Source organism: Corvus moneduloides, chromosome 8 (assembly GCF_009650955.1).
Source record: "Corvus moneduloides isolate bCorMon1 chromosome 8, bCorMon1.pri, whole genome shotgun sequence".
In the NCBI taxonomy this organism is placed as follows: Eukaryota; Metazoa; Chordata; class Aves; order Passeriformes; family Corvidae; genus Corvus; species Corvus moneduloides.
The window spans coordinates 13,050,113-13,066,480 of record NC_045483.1 but is presented as its reverse complement, the minus strand read 5'-3'; the positions used below and the strand labels follow the sequence as shown (position 1 = coordinate 13,066,480).

General features: G+C 46.5%; 1 protein-coding gene across 2 annotated transcripts in view; it reads left to right on the top strand.

The window, feature by feature from the left end:
• The first annotated feature begins 1,158 nt into the window (after nucleotides 1-1,158).
• SUFU (SUFU negative regulator of hedgehog signaling) overlaps nucleotides 1,159-16,368 on the top strand; it is a 91,112-nt gene continuing 75,902 nt past the window's right edge. The window contains exons 1-2 of one of the 2 annotated variants that reach the window (XM_032115818.1): nucleotides 1,159-1,470; nucleotides 7,102-7,236. In XM_032115818.1, the coding sequence (XP_031971709.1) occupies nucleotides 1,283-1,470; nucleotides 7,102-7,236 (323 nt within the window). In that variant the 5' untranslated portion in view covers nucleotides 1,159-1,282. The remainder of the gene's footprint in view (nucleotides 1,471-7,101; nucleotides 7,237-16,368) is intronic. The other variant, XM_032115819.1, reaches the window with a different exon arrangement.

Genomic DNA, 16,368 nt, shown 5'->3' with positions numbered 1-16,368 from the left:
TCCATGCCAGTGAGCACACCTGTCTTGTCCCACATCTCTCCTGCAGACATGGATTTTTCTCCTGTAGTTCCCACCTTTAGCCCTAGTAGATGTCTCATCCCAGATATTTACCTTAAGCGACCTTCCTCATTCACCTAGTGTAAAAGAGGGAGTTTTTGTACAACAGCATTGAGGGGTTTAAATTGAGGCTAGTGTTGTATCACTTCAGTGAACGCCAGGAGACACTCATAATGGCTGTATTGAGCCAACACAGCCTTTCATACAGACTCTGCTACATCCACCTTCTCAGCAGATTGTAGCTGACTTCTCGGGCAGATGTCACAAAAAGTAGTATCACGGTAACAGGACAAGTGAAATATTTTCCACTTTGTGAAGTGAGGACACCAACTGCTCACCTCCTTTATCAGGGGATTGTCACTTGGCTGCCAGCTTGTCAGCTTCTTGACCATGTGTGTTCTCCCAAACGGTGTCATGAATGTTTTTAGAATAAACTCTCACCTATTTAAGTGAGAAATGTGAGCATGAGCACTCACCTTCTCCTCTGAGCACTCTAAAGCTCGTATTTTCTATTTGCTGATTAAGAAGCAGGACCCTGCTCTAGCAAAGGTGTGCAGGACTATTGCACACACACCATCCACATGTACATACCTGGCTTTGCATGATCACAGGTGTAGTTGCAACTCAGGAATGAGCCAGAGCCTTAGTGTGCTTCGTGCACAAGTCACAATCCGCGATCAGAAAGCCCTCAAACTTCACCTACGGACACAGAGAATGCACGGGCAGAGTAAAGGTGCCTTGAGCACTGGAGGAGGCGTAAAGGCAGCAGTAACAAGCCCCTCCTCTGCCCTCAGGCCCGCCCAGGTACGGGCGCCTCCCGCTCCCGCCGGGAGCCGGCTCCGCGTTCCCGCCACCGCCGCGCGCGGGCACCGCCCCGCCCACCGCCCCGCCCACCGCGGGGCGCCGCGCTGCCGCTAGGGGGCGCGCCCGCAGAGCAACGTGGGGCGGGGGCAGAGGCTCGGCCGCCCTCCGCTCCGCGCGCCGCCATTGGTCGAGCCGTCCTGTCACTCACACCGCCCTTGCAGCGGGGCCCCGCCCCCTCCGCGCGGAGCCCCGCGCAGCGCCGCCATTGGGGGGGCTCGCTTGTCACTCACACCGCCCGGCAGTAGGCCCCGCCCCCTCCTCCAGCGGCCCCACGCAGCCGCTTGGGCCGGGCCGGGCCGGGCCGGGAGCGGAGTGGGTTCGGCACCAACCGGGACGGGCTGGGACCAGCCGCCTCCGGGACATGGAGGGCGTGCGGCCGGGCGGGGGGCCCCCCGCGGGCGGGCCGGGGTCCGGCTCGGGGTCTGGGTCCGGATCCGGGTCCTTCCCGTCGCTGTTCCCGCCGGGGCTGCACGGTATCTACGGCGAGTGCCGCCGCCTCTACCCCGACCAGCCCAACCCGCTCCAAGTCACCGCCATCCTCAAGTACTGGTGAGGCGGCCTGGATGGGCCCGGGGTCTTGCGTGGAGCTGGGGCGAGTAGTGGGGCCGGCGCCTTGTGTGGGATAGGAGAAGGTTTGGGAGGAGTAGTGGGAGTGCGAGAGGTTTAGGAGAAGCCTTGGGGCTGGGAACGTTGCTCGGGGTGAGGCGGAGGGACTGGGGAGGGTTGCAGCAAGGGGAGAGGGACTGGGGGTTCCGTCCTGGGTTAGAGGTAAGATGCAAGAGTTTTGGGGATATGCAGCGGATCTGGGGATGGAGGCATTGGGGATGCAGTTGGTTGCCCAGGGGCTGTGTTTGGAGGGGCTCCTGGGGAGAATGTGCTGGCAATAGGAAGAGGGGTCTAGGGAGGTGTGCACTGAAGACAGGAGGGTGTATTGGGGTTTCTGTGGGGGATTGGAGGACCCGTGAGTGAGGGGTGGCTGATGAACGCCCCGGCTGGGGCAGGTCGTACAAAAAGGGGGTGCATGTTACTCAGTGGAGGTGTTCCCACAGAAGGTGAGGGGCTGGAGTTTCCCCCCTGGACAGGAGGAACGTGCTGTCTTCTGGCAAGGAACCTGGGGTTCGAGTGTGGCCGGCATTGACCGGAGTGAGCCCGTTGTTCCAGCCTCCAGGCCGGATACATGCCGTGTGTACCCATAAAGCCCGCGGGGCAGTGCCAGCTTCTCTTGGCCTTACGTAGCCATGTGTTATCACAGACTGTGAATCTGCTGCTCAGTGTCTCTGCTGACACACTGTCTGACACCAGGAACAGCAATTGTTTATGTGGGAGAGTGGCATGAAGGAAGTGCTTGGATGTTTAGCTATCAAGATAAGTGTCTAGCGTCTAATCCCGTTTGAAGAGGAGTTCCTTTTGCTTTTTGCTATGGCTTAGCTGCTCAGCCCCCTCTTCTGGGGCTAAGGAACATGATCAAGTAACGCCCGAGTGTTTGCTTTACCTGACATTGGCCAGTCCCTACCCCAGCACATGGAAAAATTTATTAAATGCTCAACTTCTTTATTTACAGTTCATTTCACCTGTATGTCTTTACCTAATTAGAGTCTTGAGTAACAGCATAATAACATCCTCACTGTGTGCTGCTCTGACAGACAAAGCTGTTGCTGTAGTTGTCCACAGGAGTGTTGTTTTTTAAGCGATTCTAGCAAGTTTGTCTGTTAACCCTTATTGCTTAGGGGAGTAGTGTATTAAAATGATACAGTGGGCTGGGATAAAATGTTGCAAATCTGAGACCTCAAAATATAATTTCTTAGTCATTTGTGCACATTGGTACTTTGGTGGTGGTCTGATCAGTCTGTGTTTACACCTATGTCTAGTCTTAGATACTCATGAAGAGTTTCCAGTCACATCAGCACTTCTTTTCTATCAACAGCTTAAAGTACTGACTATAGTGATGTAAGATTTGTGGGGAAATTTAGGTCTGTAATGAAGAATAGCAAAGACCCTTGTTTGGGAAGAAACCTTGTTGCTTGTTTGCTTAAGGGATTGATTAGAGTTTCACTGCAATTGGAGCTCAAACACTAAAAAAATTGCTGCTGGCAGTGATGGCAGGTTGCAAGTAAGAAGTAATGTGAAGACCTGTTTATCCTGGCGTTTTCCACTTAGCAGTTCCTCCAACTGTTAGCTCAGCCAGCAGTGAGAGCTGAGAGCTTCTGTTGTGGAGGTGAGCTTCCTACTGCTGTCCTGTGCAGGAAATGCTTGTGCGAGGTGAAGCCTACGTGGACACCACAAGTTCTTTCTCTCCTGTTGTTGGGTGAAACTTGGAGCTTGGTTTTGTTCAGTCTGGTAGAATGACTCCTGCCACAACTCTCTGCTAATCTCTCCTGCTTGGGCTGCCAGCTATTAGCTGGTTTAGATTAGAAGAGGAAATTGTTGAACAAAGTTCCCTGCCTTAGGAGGAATATTGTAACACTAATCAGCTTTTAATTATATGTACTGGTTTCTCCGCAGTTAACAGCGATTTGGTTTTTTTTGTTCAGGGAGCTGAAGTTGTAGTCTTTGGCTTGCACATTGGAGCAGATCCTTACTGTGTAACATTGGAGAATCTGCAGAACTCTATGCCTGTTACATAAAGGGGTTTAGCCATGTAGATTATTTAATGGAACTAGTCTTTTAAAATGCTATTTGCATATCTTGGGAGAGAGTTTGGGATTCAATCAATTTCCTGGAAGAGTTTCTGGCTGTGTTTGTGAAGGCCATGCACCAAGATGGAGTTTCTCTGTTGATATCCAGTGTCCACTTTTATTATAGAATGTGGTAGAATATCTCAGATTGAAATATCTTGTTGCGTAGAATTGCTAGTGAAAAAATAAAATTTGTTCTTTCCTTTGTGATAGGTTTTGAAATAGGCATAATTTGGGCTGGACTACTGGTTTTTTATCACGTCTTAAATTTAGGCCATATACTCAAAAACCTGAGCTGTGGTTTGTGGCCTTTTGGGAATCACAGACTACTTCTGAAGGGTTGTCAAAAGGTAGCTGTGAAAAGCAGTCCTATGGTCAGCTACTGGGAAGTGACTACAAACAATACTCTAAGGGCTTTCCAGGGTGAACGAATTAGGAATTCTCCAATTTTTTTTCCATTGTGGGTCTCTTTCCTCTCTTCATTGTGCATTTCTCCTTCCACAGAAACTTCAGAGCACTCTTAACATCAGTCAAAAGAAGACTCTTGGTGCAGATGCAAATACAGGGTTTCCCCTGAGGCAGCCCTTCTTGCTCCTGAATGAGCTCCATGAATAGAGAATGTAACAAATTTGTACTGTACTTCTGGCTTTGAAGTTGGGCTCTTCCTAATAAAATCCTCCAACGCTTCCAGCTCTTTGTGTGAGTGCATGTACTGATATGTAGATTGTGATACAAGGTCGATGCCTGCCGCAACGGCTGTGGGCGGGAGGATGTACCACAGCAGCGCCGATGTTAGAGCAGTAAAACCTGCCACCGAAACTGGATGAATATCTGTGCTGACTAACCTTTGGTGAGCATTATGCCATTCCTGTGTTACTATGTGCTGCAGGTAGCTGGCTTAAAGCTCATGTGGGATGCTCCTGCAGTTGCAGCGGTTTTGGGATAGGTGTATGGCTCGGCTATGTATTTTTCAAAATTTAATCAGTCGCCGCTGCAGGATTTTAGTCTACGTCTCTTCCAAGCCTACTGCATTTCTCAGTGAGTAAAGATGGTGTGATGGGATCATTGAGCAGCAGTTGGTAGTGAACTCTAGGCAAGACTGAGCTCAGCTCCTCCAGGCTCCCTGGTGCTGCATTGCTGTGGTCACCTCTTGGGTAGCATGGTGCTGCAGTTCCCCAGAGAAGTTTGGCCTTTGGAGGCAAACACAGGATTGCTGGCAGGAGTGAAGGAGAGGTGTCTGGCTTGCCTGGTGCTGTCTAGGCAGGACTTGCCATCTGCATCAGACCTGACAAGAATGTTTGAGTAGCCCTAGGGAAAAGCATGTACTCATGGAATAGTCCCTGTCCTGAAAAGGGCAGTGTAGAGGTTTGTCTTGTGTCAGAGTGCCTGTTGCAGCATTGATTGTTTGGCTTCTAGAGTGTTATTAAACCCAGTTTGGAAGCAGGTTTTCTTCATATGGGAGATGCTGGTTGCTTAGCAGTGATCCCTTCATCACAAAGCCCACACAGCTGCTCTGACCATTGACTAGTCTTCTCACACTGGTCAGTGTATGAACCTCCCTCACTCTGGAGTCTTCCCAGTCCAGTAATAATTGTGTGTGGCTGCTGCTGTGCACTGCTGCTCCTCAAGGGTGAGTGTCCATCCTGGCTGGAATTGCATCCATCTGGCTGCTTCCATCATGGATCCCTGGGAGACTGAGCACTGTTCAGGACATAGGTGCCGTGCTCTGAACAGAGCCACCTGAATGGGTGTTTCTGGTAGAGATCTCAGCCTCCAGTGTGACTTGATGCCAGTGAAATGGAACAGGTGAGGAAAGGGTGTCAGAGGGGACTTGGTTTTTGAGTGTTTCAAACTATTGCTAGACTTTGAGAACATGTTTTCTCAGGTGTCTGCTGAAGACTCAGCTCCATCCTGGTGTCTGACACATGTTCGCCATGTTTGCTCACCGATTTGCCTTTTATGCCATGAAGATGCCAGTTGTCATACAAGAAGGCTGCATGGTTCTGGTGTAGCCCTTGGCAATGGACACCTGTGCCGCTTCTGGGGGTGAGCTGCTCACCCACTCTGTCCTGCCCCAATATCCTGGGCTGCATCCTTGACTGACCTGCTGGAGAAACTGCAGCTGGTCTCAGCCACCATGATGGCCTTATGTGACTTAAGAGGGGGGAAGCTGTCCTAGGTAAAGTCAGTCATGTTAGGTAACTGCTCTGGTTTTTTGCCAGCAGCAGTAGGAGCAAGGCAGCACAGCAGACCTGTGGAGAGAGCCCATGGGCCTTTTAGTACCCCAAGCCGATATTCTGTTTTGTACAGACTTGACAAGGTTGGGCAACAGGAGAAGGGCAGAGGATTTCAAATAGTGTCTCGTTGTCACTAGAGCTGGTTCCATCTGTCCAGCCATGGAGATGGCTTATGATGATCCACAAACCCACAGGACTAGTGAAGGAAACACAGCCATGCCCTGCAACCTGCAGATGATCGTGTCAGGGTCTGAACAGACAATAGAAATGAGAGGAATTGATGGTTCCAATGAATGGTGTTGTGTGAGTTTGGATTTTCTTGTTTGGAGCAGCTGAGAGTTTTACCTGAAGACAGAGTGCGTTGTAGGCACAAAATGGTTAAACAGCTGCTCAGCCGTGCCATAACATCTTGTGGTAGGTGTTCTGTGATTGACAGGGCAAACAGCAAAACAGTCCAGCGTTTTCCTTCCTTCAGTGGGGATTGGTCCTGTCTTTGCACAGGTGACACAAGTGGCAGGAGGATGTGCTGTGCTCTCCGCTGGCTCATGGCCTTGCTTCCCTGTGCCTTGTAGGGAAGGGTGGCTGCAGGCTTTGGTGATTGCTGCTTTGCATAACCTGCCTGTGCTGCGTTGACTTTTGAGTTATATTCTTTTAAGGAACCCATTCTAATGCTGATGAGGAGGGTGCAGTGCTGCTTTCTATGCATTCTTGGTTAATGCAAGTGGTGTTTTTTTTAGAAGTTTTGGTGCTTATTTTACTGAATCAATGTTTTTCTTCTCCACTGTTTTAACTACTTTGTGTATGTTCATAAGTATGGATTACTCTCCTCAAAACGTAGCCATTTCAAATTCTGCTTTGAGGAATAGCATCACTTTTTTTGAGGTATGTGCCTCTGGACTGAATTAAGAGCTTGCAGTGCAGATACAGCCAGTGCTCTTTTATTAGTACAGTTTTTCAATTTTCTTTGTGTTTTGTGGAAGCTTTAATATGATTTTCCAGGGGTTTTTATGCTTTAATGTTAAAAACATTTTTAGTATGTTGCACACATGTACTTTGCTTTCCGGTGCTTGAAGCTTTCTGGACTTAACCTAACCTTTCTCCTCAATCTTTTTCTTTTTTTTTTTTTTTTTTTTTTTAAGAGGTAGTTTGAATGTTTTAATTTTTGTTTGAAACCAGGTCTTTGTACAACCTCTTGTAGCACCTGTGGAGACTTACCATTTGTCTTGAGTAAACGAACTTACCTAAGAATTTTTCTGGTTTTAATGCAGGTTGGGAGGACCTGACCCTCTGGACTATGTTAGCATGTACAGAAACCTGGGAAACCCAGCACTGAATGTTCCTGAGCACTGGCATTACGTCAGCTTTGGGTTAAGTGACTTGTATGGAGACAACAGAGTACATGAGTAAGTGTCATTTAAGTTCTGTAGCTGTGTGTTGTGTTTTGTGTTGCATTTTGGCGGTGTGTAGGTAAAACCCTGTCATGCTGCTCATATTATTTGAACAGCTGGTTTTCTGTTGACAACACCCTAGCCCTGGTCTCACAAAAGATGACGTATGCCTGTTCTTGTATGTAGAAGAAATTCTATGTTCCCCTCTGCAGGCTTTGAATGCAGTATATTTCCTTTCAGTGTTAAGTTGAGTGGGGTTTTGTTTAAATTTCTTTTAACTGGTTGGGAAATTTTCTTTTAACTGTCTGTCTTGTGTTTTTCACACTCGGTAGTCTGTTATGGTCATACACTTAAAGCCTGACCCCTCCCTGTGCATGTTAAATGCCTTCCTCTGGAAAACTGCTGTAAGGGCATTTTTGCTGTTGCTGGCACAGCAGTGTTACTGTCAGCAGACTGCCACCCCAGTGGCTGCTGTATAAAGTGCCAATTTGTGTAACAGAAGCCTAAAACTCTTAATTGTTTGACTGTCTTTTCTCCAGTAATTAAATTATTAACTTGGGTTGTTGGTATGGATAGTTTCTAGCGCGCACTTTGGATTAGACCAAGCAGGCAGCGTGAGCTAACCTTGTTCTTGTCTTTCTTTAGCTGACCTTACTCCTTAACTCCAGTTAAAGTGGGTAGCAGTAGCCAAGTCATCATGATTTTGGGGCTGTGAACATGGCTTTTTAACCAGCCAGAAATGGCACAAGATCTCTACTGTCACTGTTTACTGGAACTGTCTTTGCACTGTGTTGTAGTTGCAGGGTAAATGTCCTTGATGAATGGTGCAGCAAAGGCTCCAGTTTGTTCACACAAGCTTTCCTCCTCTGGTTTGTCTTGGTTAAGATTCAGCCACCAGTTTTTTTCCACCAAAGTGCTTCTCTTGCAACAGCAGCAGTTGGGCAGTTTGTTTAACTTTACCCCTTCCTCAAGGCAGTTTCTCCTGGTTTTTTTTTTCTCCTTGTGTTTGTGATTACAGAGCTGTTTTTCAGAAAACAAGTCTGGAGTTTATACAGGACCCTAATGTCTCAGAGATCTGCCTGGGACATCTAACCCACACTTCTACTAATAACAAACTCCAGTTTAGTTGCAGGGGCAGAGGAAAAGTAGGGCAAGTGAAAGAAATGAAGTTAAAGGCTTCCTTCCCTCACTTCCACAAGAGATCTTAGTGTGGCCATGTAGGCCTTCACATGGTGCCTTTGTTGACAGATCATGATATTTCATCTTTGATGCTGAGATATATGAGGTTGCCAAGGTTAGATGACCTGTGTTTGCCCTCCTTGTTGTGATGGGACTAGTTTTGGAGGGAGTAAGTGCTGTGCTGCCTGTTTCTCTTTGGTGACTTGTCAGCCTGAGTTTTTCCCATGAATAAACTCTTCTCTGCTCAGACTCTTTCCTGATGGTTTTGGGTGAGAGCAGGCAGTGTACATGAGGGTCTCAGCTGAAGATATAAAGGGTGTTGTGTTTTTATGAATGAAGAAGCAAATTCTCTAAGGACACAGCCTCCTTGGTGCTGGCACATGCTCTGGCTTCTCACTCCCAAAACCTGTCTGCTATACCAAAACCTGTTGTGCTTCTCTAGTGGAAAACTTGGGAGTGGAAGATTGAAAGTATCAAAGTGGAATGTCAGAACTTTAAATAACTTCCTGGCATGAGACCTCCTATCGGTTCATACTGTCTTACAGTTTGGTCTGGAAATTTGGATTGAGATAGTGGAACGTGCCTTTTGCTGGTTGCAGGCCACAGGAATTAAATTCCCATCTCTAGACACAGGCTGCAGGTAATCTCCAAGACCTGCTGAGTGAAGCAGGAGCAAAGTCTGTGCTGTGCTCTAGGAGGTCTGAAGTCCCCCATGTCCTGCATGTGCATGATCCTGGAAGGAGGCTTAGGGAGCCGGTGTGCTTTGGCTGTCCCTGGCACCCCGAAGCAACCCCGAAGGCTGCCGCAGCTGGGCACCGCAAGCAAATGTGAGTCATCATTGCTGTGCTGCTTTGGGGATATTGGCTGCAACCTCTTCAGCACAGACTGGCTGAGATTGATCAAATTATTCTCCATGCCCTGAGTACACAGTGTGTACTCAGGTGTGTGTTTCCCTTCTCTCTGTGCATGGAACAGCGTCCCCAGCTGCACAGCACTGTGTCCCTGTGTCACTTGCCCTGAGATAATCAGCTGTCTGCAGTCTGTCACCTTTAATGTGGCCTCATTCTTGGAGCTACAAAGCTTAATAGTATTTGTCCTGTCAAGTAGGTTCGTTCTACCTTTGTGTCCAAAAGTCTTAATATACAATTATCTATGTGGTAGAGCTGTCAGGACTACACATCTCCTAAACACTGAACCTGAAGTTACCACCTGGTATGTGAGCACTGTAGACTGGCTAAGAGAAGATTTTCAAAGGAGCTGAGCACTCACCAGCAATTCTCACTCCCAAGAGCAATTGCTGTTTGCTAAAACTGCTCTCGAAATTTGATGGCCGTGGGAACTGCACGTCACCAGCCCAGCCCTGGGTGCACATTGCAGGAATGTGGTGGATTTTCCTATGCACTCAGGAGGTTCTGGTTCTCTGACAGGGAATTTAATAAAGCTTTATTTAAGAAAATCAGTCTCTTTTTTTGCTTGAAGGGCTTTGTGATTCTGCTGTCCCAGGTAAAGTGTGCCGTGGAATGGTTGGCAGGAGCATGCGGTGGCAGGGCAGTTGTTTAAATCTTTGGTATATTTCCTTTAAAGCTGGTGTGGCACTGAACTCCACTCAGTTGCCCTGGCCTCTGGAGACAGGAAAGGGTTTGTGGGTTTTTTCGTTTCCCAGCTGTCTACAAAGATTGCAGAGCTGGATCTGTTTGTGACAGTCAGCAAGGTTCCTACAACAGGGATGTGCTTCCATAGCCTTACTGTCCTTCATGCTTTAGAAAGGGAAGGATAGTATACTGCCAAAGGTCTTGTTAATTGCCCAGTTTGGGTAATGCAGAGCTTGTTTCTTGTGGACCTCTTGTGGTAATACAGTACAGTCTAGAACAATTATAATGCGGTATTAAATGAAAAGGACTTTTTGATTTTTTTTGGGTGAACTAACACTGAATTGGAGGCCCCTGTATTTTTATTTATAATGGAATAGCAAACAGATGTAGCAAATAATGTGAAAATGTTGACTTTAATTTATATTTTTTAATAAGAACCTGAAAAGTCTGAAGTGGAGCTCTCCCGGTGCCTCCCTGTTGACAGATTTATTTTCAGTTAAAGCAGCACTGTTTCCTGCTCTGCTTATGTATCAGCTGTACTCTGCTTACAGAACCAGTCTGGTTTTAAGAATCTGCAGAATAAGATGGAAGAAATCTAAGAATTTGAAACAAGGAAACCTTTTTCGTTTAATACTCCTCAGTGTTTCATGGTATAATGGCAACCATGACACCAGCTGTGCTGGGCTGATAGCTCTAAAAATCCTAAATCATGATGTCATGACAGCGTTAGGGAACCACAGGCCTTTCAGTGGGATTTCATGCCAAGCTGCTTGCATGGAAATAAGTCTCCAGTTCAGCATGTTGCACAACTTGAGTGGCAGCAGAAATCCTTCCAGGATGTTTTTGCACATTATATTCTGTTTTTAGCTTTTTCTATCTTCTTTCAAATCAAAACAAATGCGTAACTTCTTGAATCTATTCAGCAGGGTTAACGTAGGGCCTTTTGTTTTGGACTGTTGCATTCTGAAGAGATTCTGCACTGCAGTGGTGAGTGTGTGCAGCGTGCTGGCAGAAATCATGTGGCCAGTGCAGTTGTGGGAGAGGAGACGCTGAGTCCTGCACTCTTCTCCACCCCTTGCTGGCAGCAACTGCCCACAGCAATGCCAGCAGCAAGGACCGTGTCCCTGTGTGTCTGCACAAAGCCAGTGCCTCACCTGGCAGTTGCTGGTTCATGCTCTGATGCCAGGCCATGAACAAGGTCAAGGTATTCCTGCAGTTTACAACATGATGATAACTTCTTCCTTGGAGGAGGACAGGTGCATGAGGAGGGCAACATCAGCAGGCATAGCTGGACTCCGACTCCATCAGTGGCAATGCCAGCTTCAGCTACTGATGAGTGCTGCCTTTGCAGCAGCCCCGGGAGTCTCTGACCCAGGAGGCAACGGGCAGAAACTGATGTACAGGAACTTCCACCTGCAGACGAGGAAGAGCTGAATTACTGTGTGGGTGACCATGCACTGGAACAGATTGTCCGGAGAGGCTGTGGAGATATTAAAGAACTGTCTGGATGCAATCCTGTGCCATGTGCTCTGGGATTACCCCGCATGAGCAGGAAGGTTGGACCAGATGACACACTATGATCCCTTCCAATTTTACCCATTCTGTACTTCTGTGTTACTGTGGTGCAACAGTGTATGCCAGCCCCAGACTGTGCTGGCACAGGTTTGCAGGGCTGTCCAGGAACTAAGAAGGAAAATGTGTTTTTCCCAGATGGGCTTCTGTCTTCAGTTTGCTCTAACGCCAAGGTTGAATCTCCACTTAACTGTTTTGTAGTTTGAGTGCTCATCCTTTTTCCTGACACTTTAAAGAAGTGTATGGAAAGTGAAAACCATGATGTGATAGAATTCCTGAGCACCTTGAATAGTCTTATTTGTATTAAAATTGCAGGGCTGTAATTCAGAGCTGCAGCAGAAAGTAAGGCTTAAATTATGGATAGATTGAGATAAGATTTTTATTTGTGGCCTTCCCACATCCCGCAAAGAGACATGCCAACTGTGTTTTGATGTTTACTACATCAGCTTCATACTGACAAGGGTGGTGGGGTTTGGGGTTTTTTGGTTTTGTTTTTTTTCCTGGCCCCTAGCCAGGAGCTGAAGTGCAGCATCTCATTTGCATAAAACCGGAGAGATTACAGCTGCCTTCATCTCTATTACAGATGCAGGGTACCACCCGCTGAGACAACAGGTTCCAACTTGCTGTGGTCCTTTTGATTTGTGCTGCTTTCCATTTGGATCCGGAGGGAGCGGTGCATGCCGGGATAACGTGTTGTCTCTGTGGGTGGTGCCTCCCTATTAAAGGTGAGGGTAAGCATGAGCCTTTCAAGATCTTCAGTCCAGCTTGTGTTCTGCTTGCTTGTATAGATCCTCTGAATGACCTTAACTTGTAAAAGGGCAAGGATGCTTGTTAGAGCTGGGAGGAAGAAAAAGGAGCTCAAAACTGGATCAGGTAACCAATGCAAGGCTTGCAGAGGGGTGGATGTTTTCTGGAAGGCTTTTTCTGAGTATAAAAGGAGTTTGAAAAGAGTATTTAGAAAATAGCCTGGAAGTTGGAACGAGTGCTCTCTTTCTTTTGAGTGCGTGCTGGCTTCTCCTTTGAACCTGCATGAATATAGAACGGAGTGGTGCTGACAGCTGTCACTTTAGTGGCCTCTTAGTTCTGTAGCCTTTCATAAATTTAAAAGCTCACTGCCCTCAGCTTGCCAGCCTTTAGCCTTAAATTTTGCTATTTAATGGGTCCCTAAGTGCTTTATAAACCACATGCCTAAAGCACTGCTGAAATATTACACCAAACTCCAAGGTAACAGTGAACGCTTTTGAAATAGTGGAGACTTACTCTGCCTCCTCATTGTTTTCGTGAAAATGTGATAAAACAGAAGAGCTTTTGGAAGTCAGTAAATTAAGAGAGAGGTGGTGGATCCATATTTCAGATAAGATTTGTCAAGTTCAGTATGTCTACCTAGAGAGATGAAACATTGCTGGAGGTGGAGCATCTGCCCCAGCTAAAGGGAATTACATGGAAGAGGATATCAGTGAGCATCAGTTTAGGAAAGAGGTATAAGAGGTCGGACTTGGAGGAGAGAGAGTCCAAGGTGGGCACCATACTCTGGACTTCCTTTTTCTTCCCAGGTCTTGTTTGCCTATCAAAGACTGACTCCAAATGTAGTGCTTAGTTTTTCATTTGGTCTTTTGTCTTAGATAGAGGGGAGAGAGGAAGGTTCATGGCAGAGTGCAAAGGGAGGGGCCATGGAATTAGGGAGTTCTGTGACCAAAAAAAAGGTATTTTCTTTCAACGATAGCTTATTTGAGAATCTGTCAGAGTTGGAAAGAGAGTTTAGCTGCACAGCACAATAAAATCTGTCTTTTAATGGATTTGTCTTGTGATTAGATTTTTTCCATACCTATAAAGATATGAGTTAGAATGAGCTTTTCTTAAAATGAAGGGACTTTTAACAAGTCTCACCTGTGTGGATGCTCTGGTGTCTAGAAATATAGGTGTGCTTCTACTGAAACTTGCTTACTGGGAGTGCCTGTAAATCCTTCTCTTTTGTCTGGCTGTTTGTTTTCACATACTTTGCGGAAATGCGACATTGTGGGGACAGTTCTTCCTCTGAAGGACTTGATTGAATTTGTCCAATGAGTTCAGACATTGTAAAGAAGCATATGCACAAGTGTGATCATGTAGGGTACAATTCTCTATTTCCCAGACAAAAAAACTCAGTTAAACCAAGCATCATGCGTATTTATGTGCCCCAGTGAGGGTGTCCGTCCAGTGACTGCAGTGCACCAGAACCCTCTAAGGCTTGTGTTTCACTGCTGGAGGCAGACCTCCCCTGAAGCTATGGTCACCACAGGGAAATCTGATTTTCCCTCCTCCAAGGCAGAGTGCACTTGGCTTCCAAATGTCATTTGCTGGAGGTAGTTAGTACCCTTAATGAAATGAAACATGTAGGCCACCTATGGAGAGCAGCCTGCTTTGTGCTGCAGTCTGTGTTTACATGCAGGGGTTGTGGGATGAGACCTCTCTTGAACTGTGCTAGATTTGGAATGTTTTTTTGAAGCATTGAAGGAAATTCATTTAACGTTTACAGCACAGTAGTTGAATTTACAAGAATGACTGTTCTCAATCAAAAAGAAAAAAAAAAGGGAAAAAGATTGGAAGAAGGTTTAGTGCTGAGCATTACTGAAGGCAAGCTCCACTTCCTGTCGGTAGTGTGTCTGCACTCCAGTCCTGCATCCTGGTAGGATGAGCCTCTTGCTGCCATGCAGAGGAAGAGGCATAGTGCTCAAACTGGATGATGTTATGGGGGTTTTTTGCCAACAGAACTTCCACATTTATGATCTTGGCCCATTGGAGGAGAGTTGATCCAAGACAGGGCTTCCTTACTCTGATCTCTGAGCTGGGTTAGTGCTGAATGATGTGGGAGAGTTTGCAGGCTCTGCTCTCCCAGCGAGTTCAGTCTGCCAGGAAGAGAAGTGACTGGGGATCAAAACTGGGTCTTCGAGTGAAAGATTGCTTTATGTGATAAAGATCTGTTTAGGATGTTTTAAAAATCAAGAATTAAAAAATAGTCAGCTTTTTTTTCAGTGGGACATTTTTGAGCAGTGCAGCCATTCCAGCTGTGAGATCAAAGGGTAGCTGACATTTTTTAATCCATTTGCTGCCTGGTATAGAGATACTAACAAAATGAATGTTTGAAGAAATAGATCCAAATGCTGTTATTCATAATCTGCTTTTTTTTTCCTCAATGCATTTTTAGTGTTGGGAACATGCCTTCCTGACTTCTGCTAGAATAGTGCATGTTTCTTGATGAGGCAGTGGCTACAATTGTAACAACAAATGGCCACTGATAATAAAGTTACCAATTTTATTTGAAATTTGAGCTACTGGTGTTTCTCTCTCTTAAGCTGGAAACTCCGTGGTGATGACCTAACTCAGCTGCCTCTCTACTGTCATCTCAATTTTGAATCAAGGCCCAATAGGCAGTGACACCAGGCTAACAAAAGAGGGCTGCAAATCTTGGTGGTCTCCCATTCAGATGGTATTGCCTTCCTTGGACAAAGGGGTGAGTAGGGCTCCTGAGTGCCACTCTGCCTCCAGGGATGGTAAACAAGGAACGGATCACTGGTGGGAGGCATTTTTTGATCACTTGACAAAGCTGGGTAGATGGGATACCACCTGACAAAGGGCTGCGGTTTAAAGGAAGATTTTGCAAGGGCTCTTAAGAACAAAAAGAAAAAAAAATAGGCCAGAAAACTGGTTTTTTTCAGGATGTAAACAGGGTGGGTGGAGGTGAAGGGGGACTTGGCCATTCTTGGGGAGCTCTGATTTAAGCCCAGAGGATACAGACAAGGGAAGGAGGGAAGAGTGCACAGATGGCTCATTGTTTTGTCTAGCTCAGCATTCTTGCACTGCTGAAGTGAAGGACAATTGTTTTAAAATCCTTTTTGCAAAGAGTGCTCTTTGCTTTCCAGCTATCCCTGGTCCTTGAGATGCAAACTGTAAACCAGGGAGACTGGTCTTAAATGCCCGTTTGTTTTGGAGGGTCAGTCCAAGGGGCCCTGGGCAGTTGCTGGGCTGCAAGGCATCGTTCCTATAAGGGAATGGGGGGGAAAGAGTACTCCTGGGAAAAATGCACTGCAGCATTTGGGGAGGAGGCAAGAACAAAAGGATGCACACGGAGGGGCTGATGCAGAACCACGTCTGGCTTGGGGGCCTTTACCAAAGCTATGAAATGTGGCATGAAACTGGCACATACCTTACCTGCAATGATATCTGATGTACAGCATAGTTTTCTTACAGTATTTCACCTTTTTTTTGGTAGCAAATAATTCATTAGTGTACAGAAATACTGCCATTTCTAGACTGTTATTCTTTCTGCTGCTCCAGTTGCACTGGCACAGCTCATTCCCCTCCTCCCCTGTAAATTGTTGTGGCCTTTCTGGAGCAGGGGCCTTTTTTGGCATAGTCGACAAAAATAAACCATAAAGGCAGCTGTTGTTATGAATAAGGCTCAACCGGGGAATTTTACCAGTAGAACTACAGCAGTATAATTATACTGGTAGACTAGTTACAGTAAACTTCCTCATGAAGACAAGCCTTAAGCTGACATTTCCTAGCTAAGTTGAATCCATATGTATAACCTTATTACGCAAAAATATGTCTCTGAGCCTTGAATTCTTTTTTACCCAGAAGAGTAACATTAAGCAGAAAAGCGAAGAATTTATTGTTCAGAGATAGATGGGGGATTTTCTCTAACAGAGTGGTTGTGATGGGCTGTATGCTGACCCTGGTGTTTTACTGGGCAGGTTATTCCTCCAGAAGTGATCAGGAACACGAGGAGAGTGTACCTGCTTACTGCATAAAACGTAAACAGTAC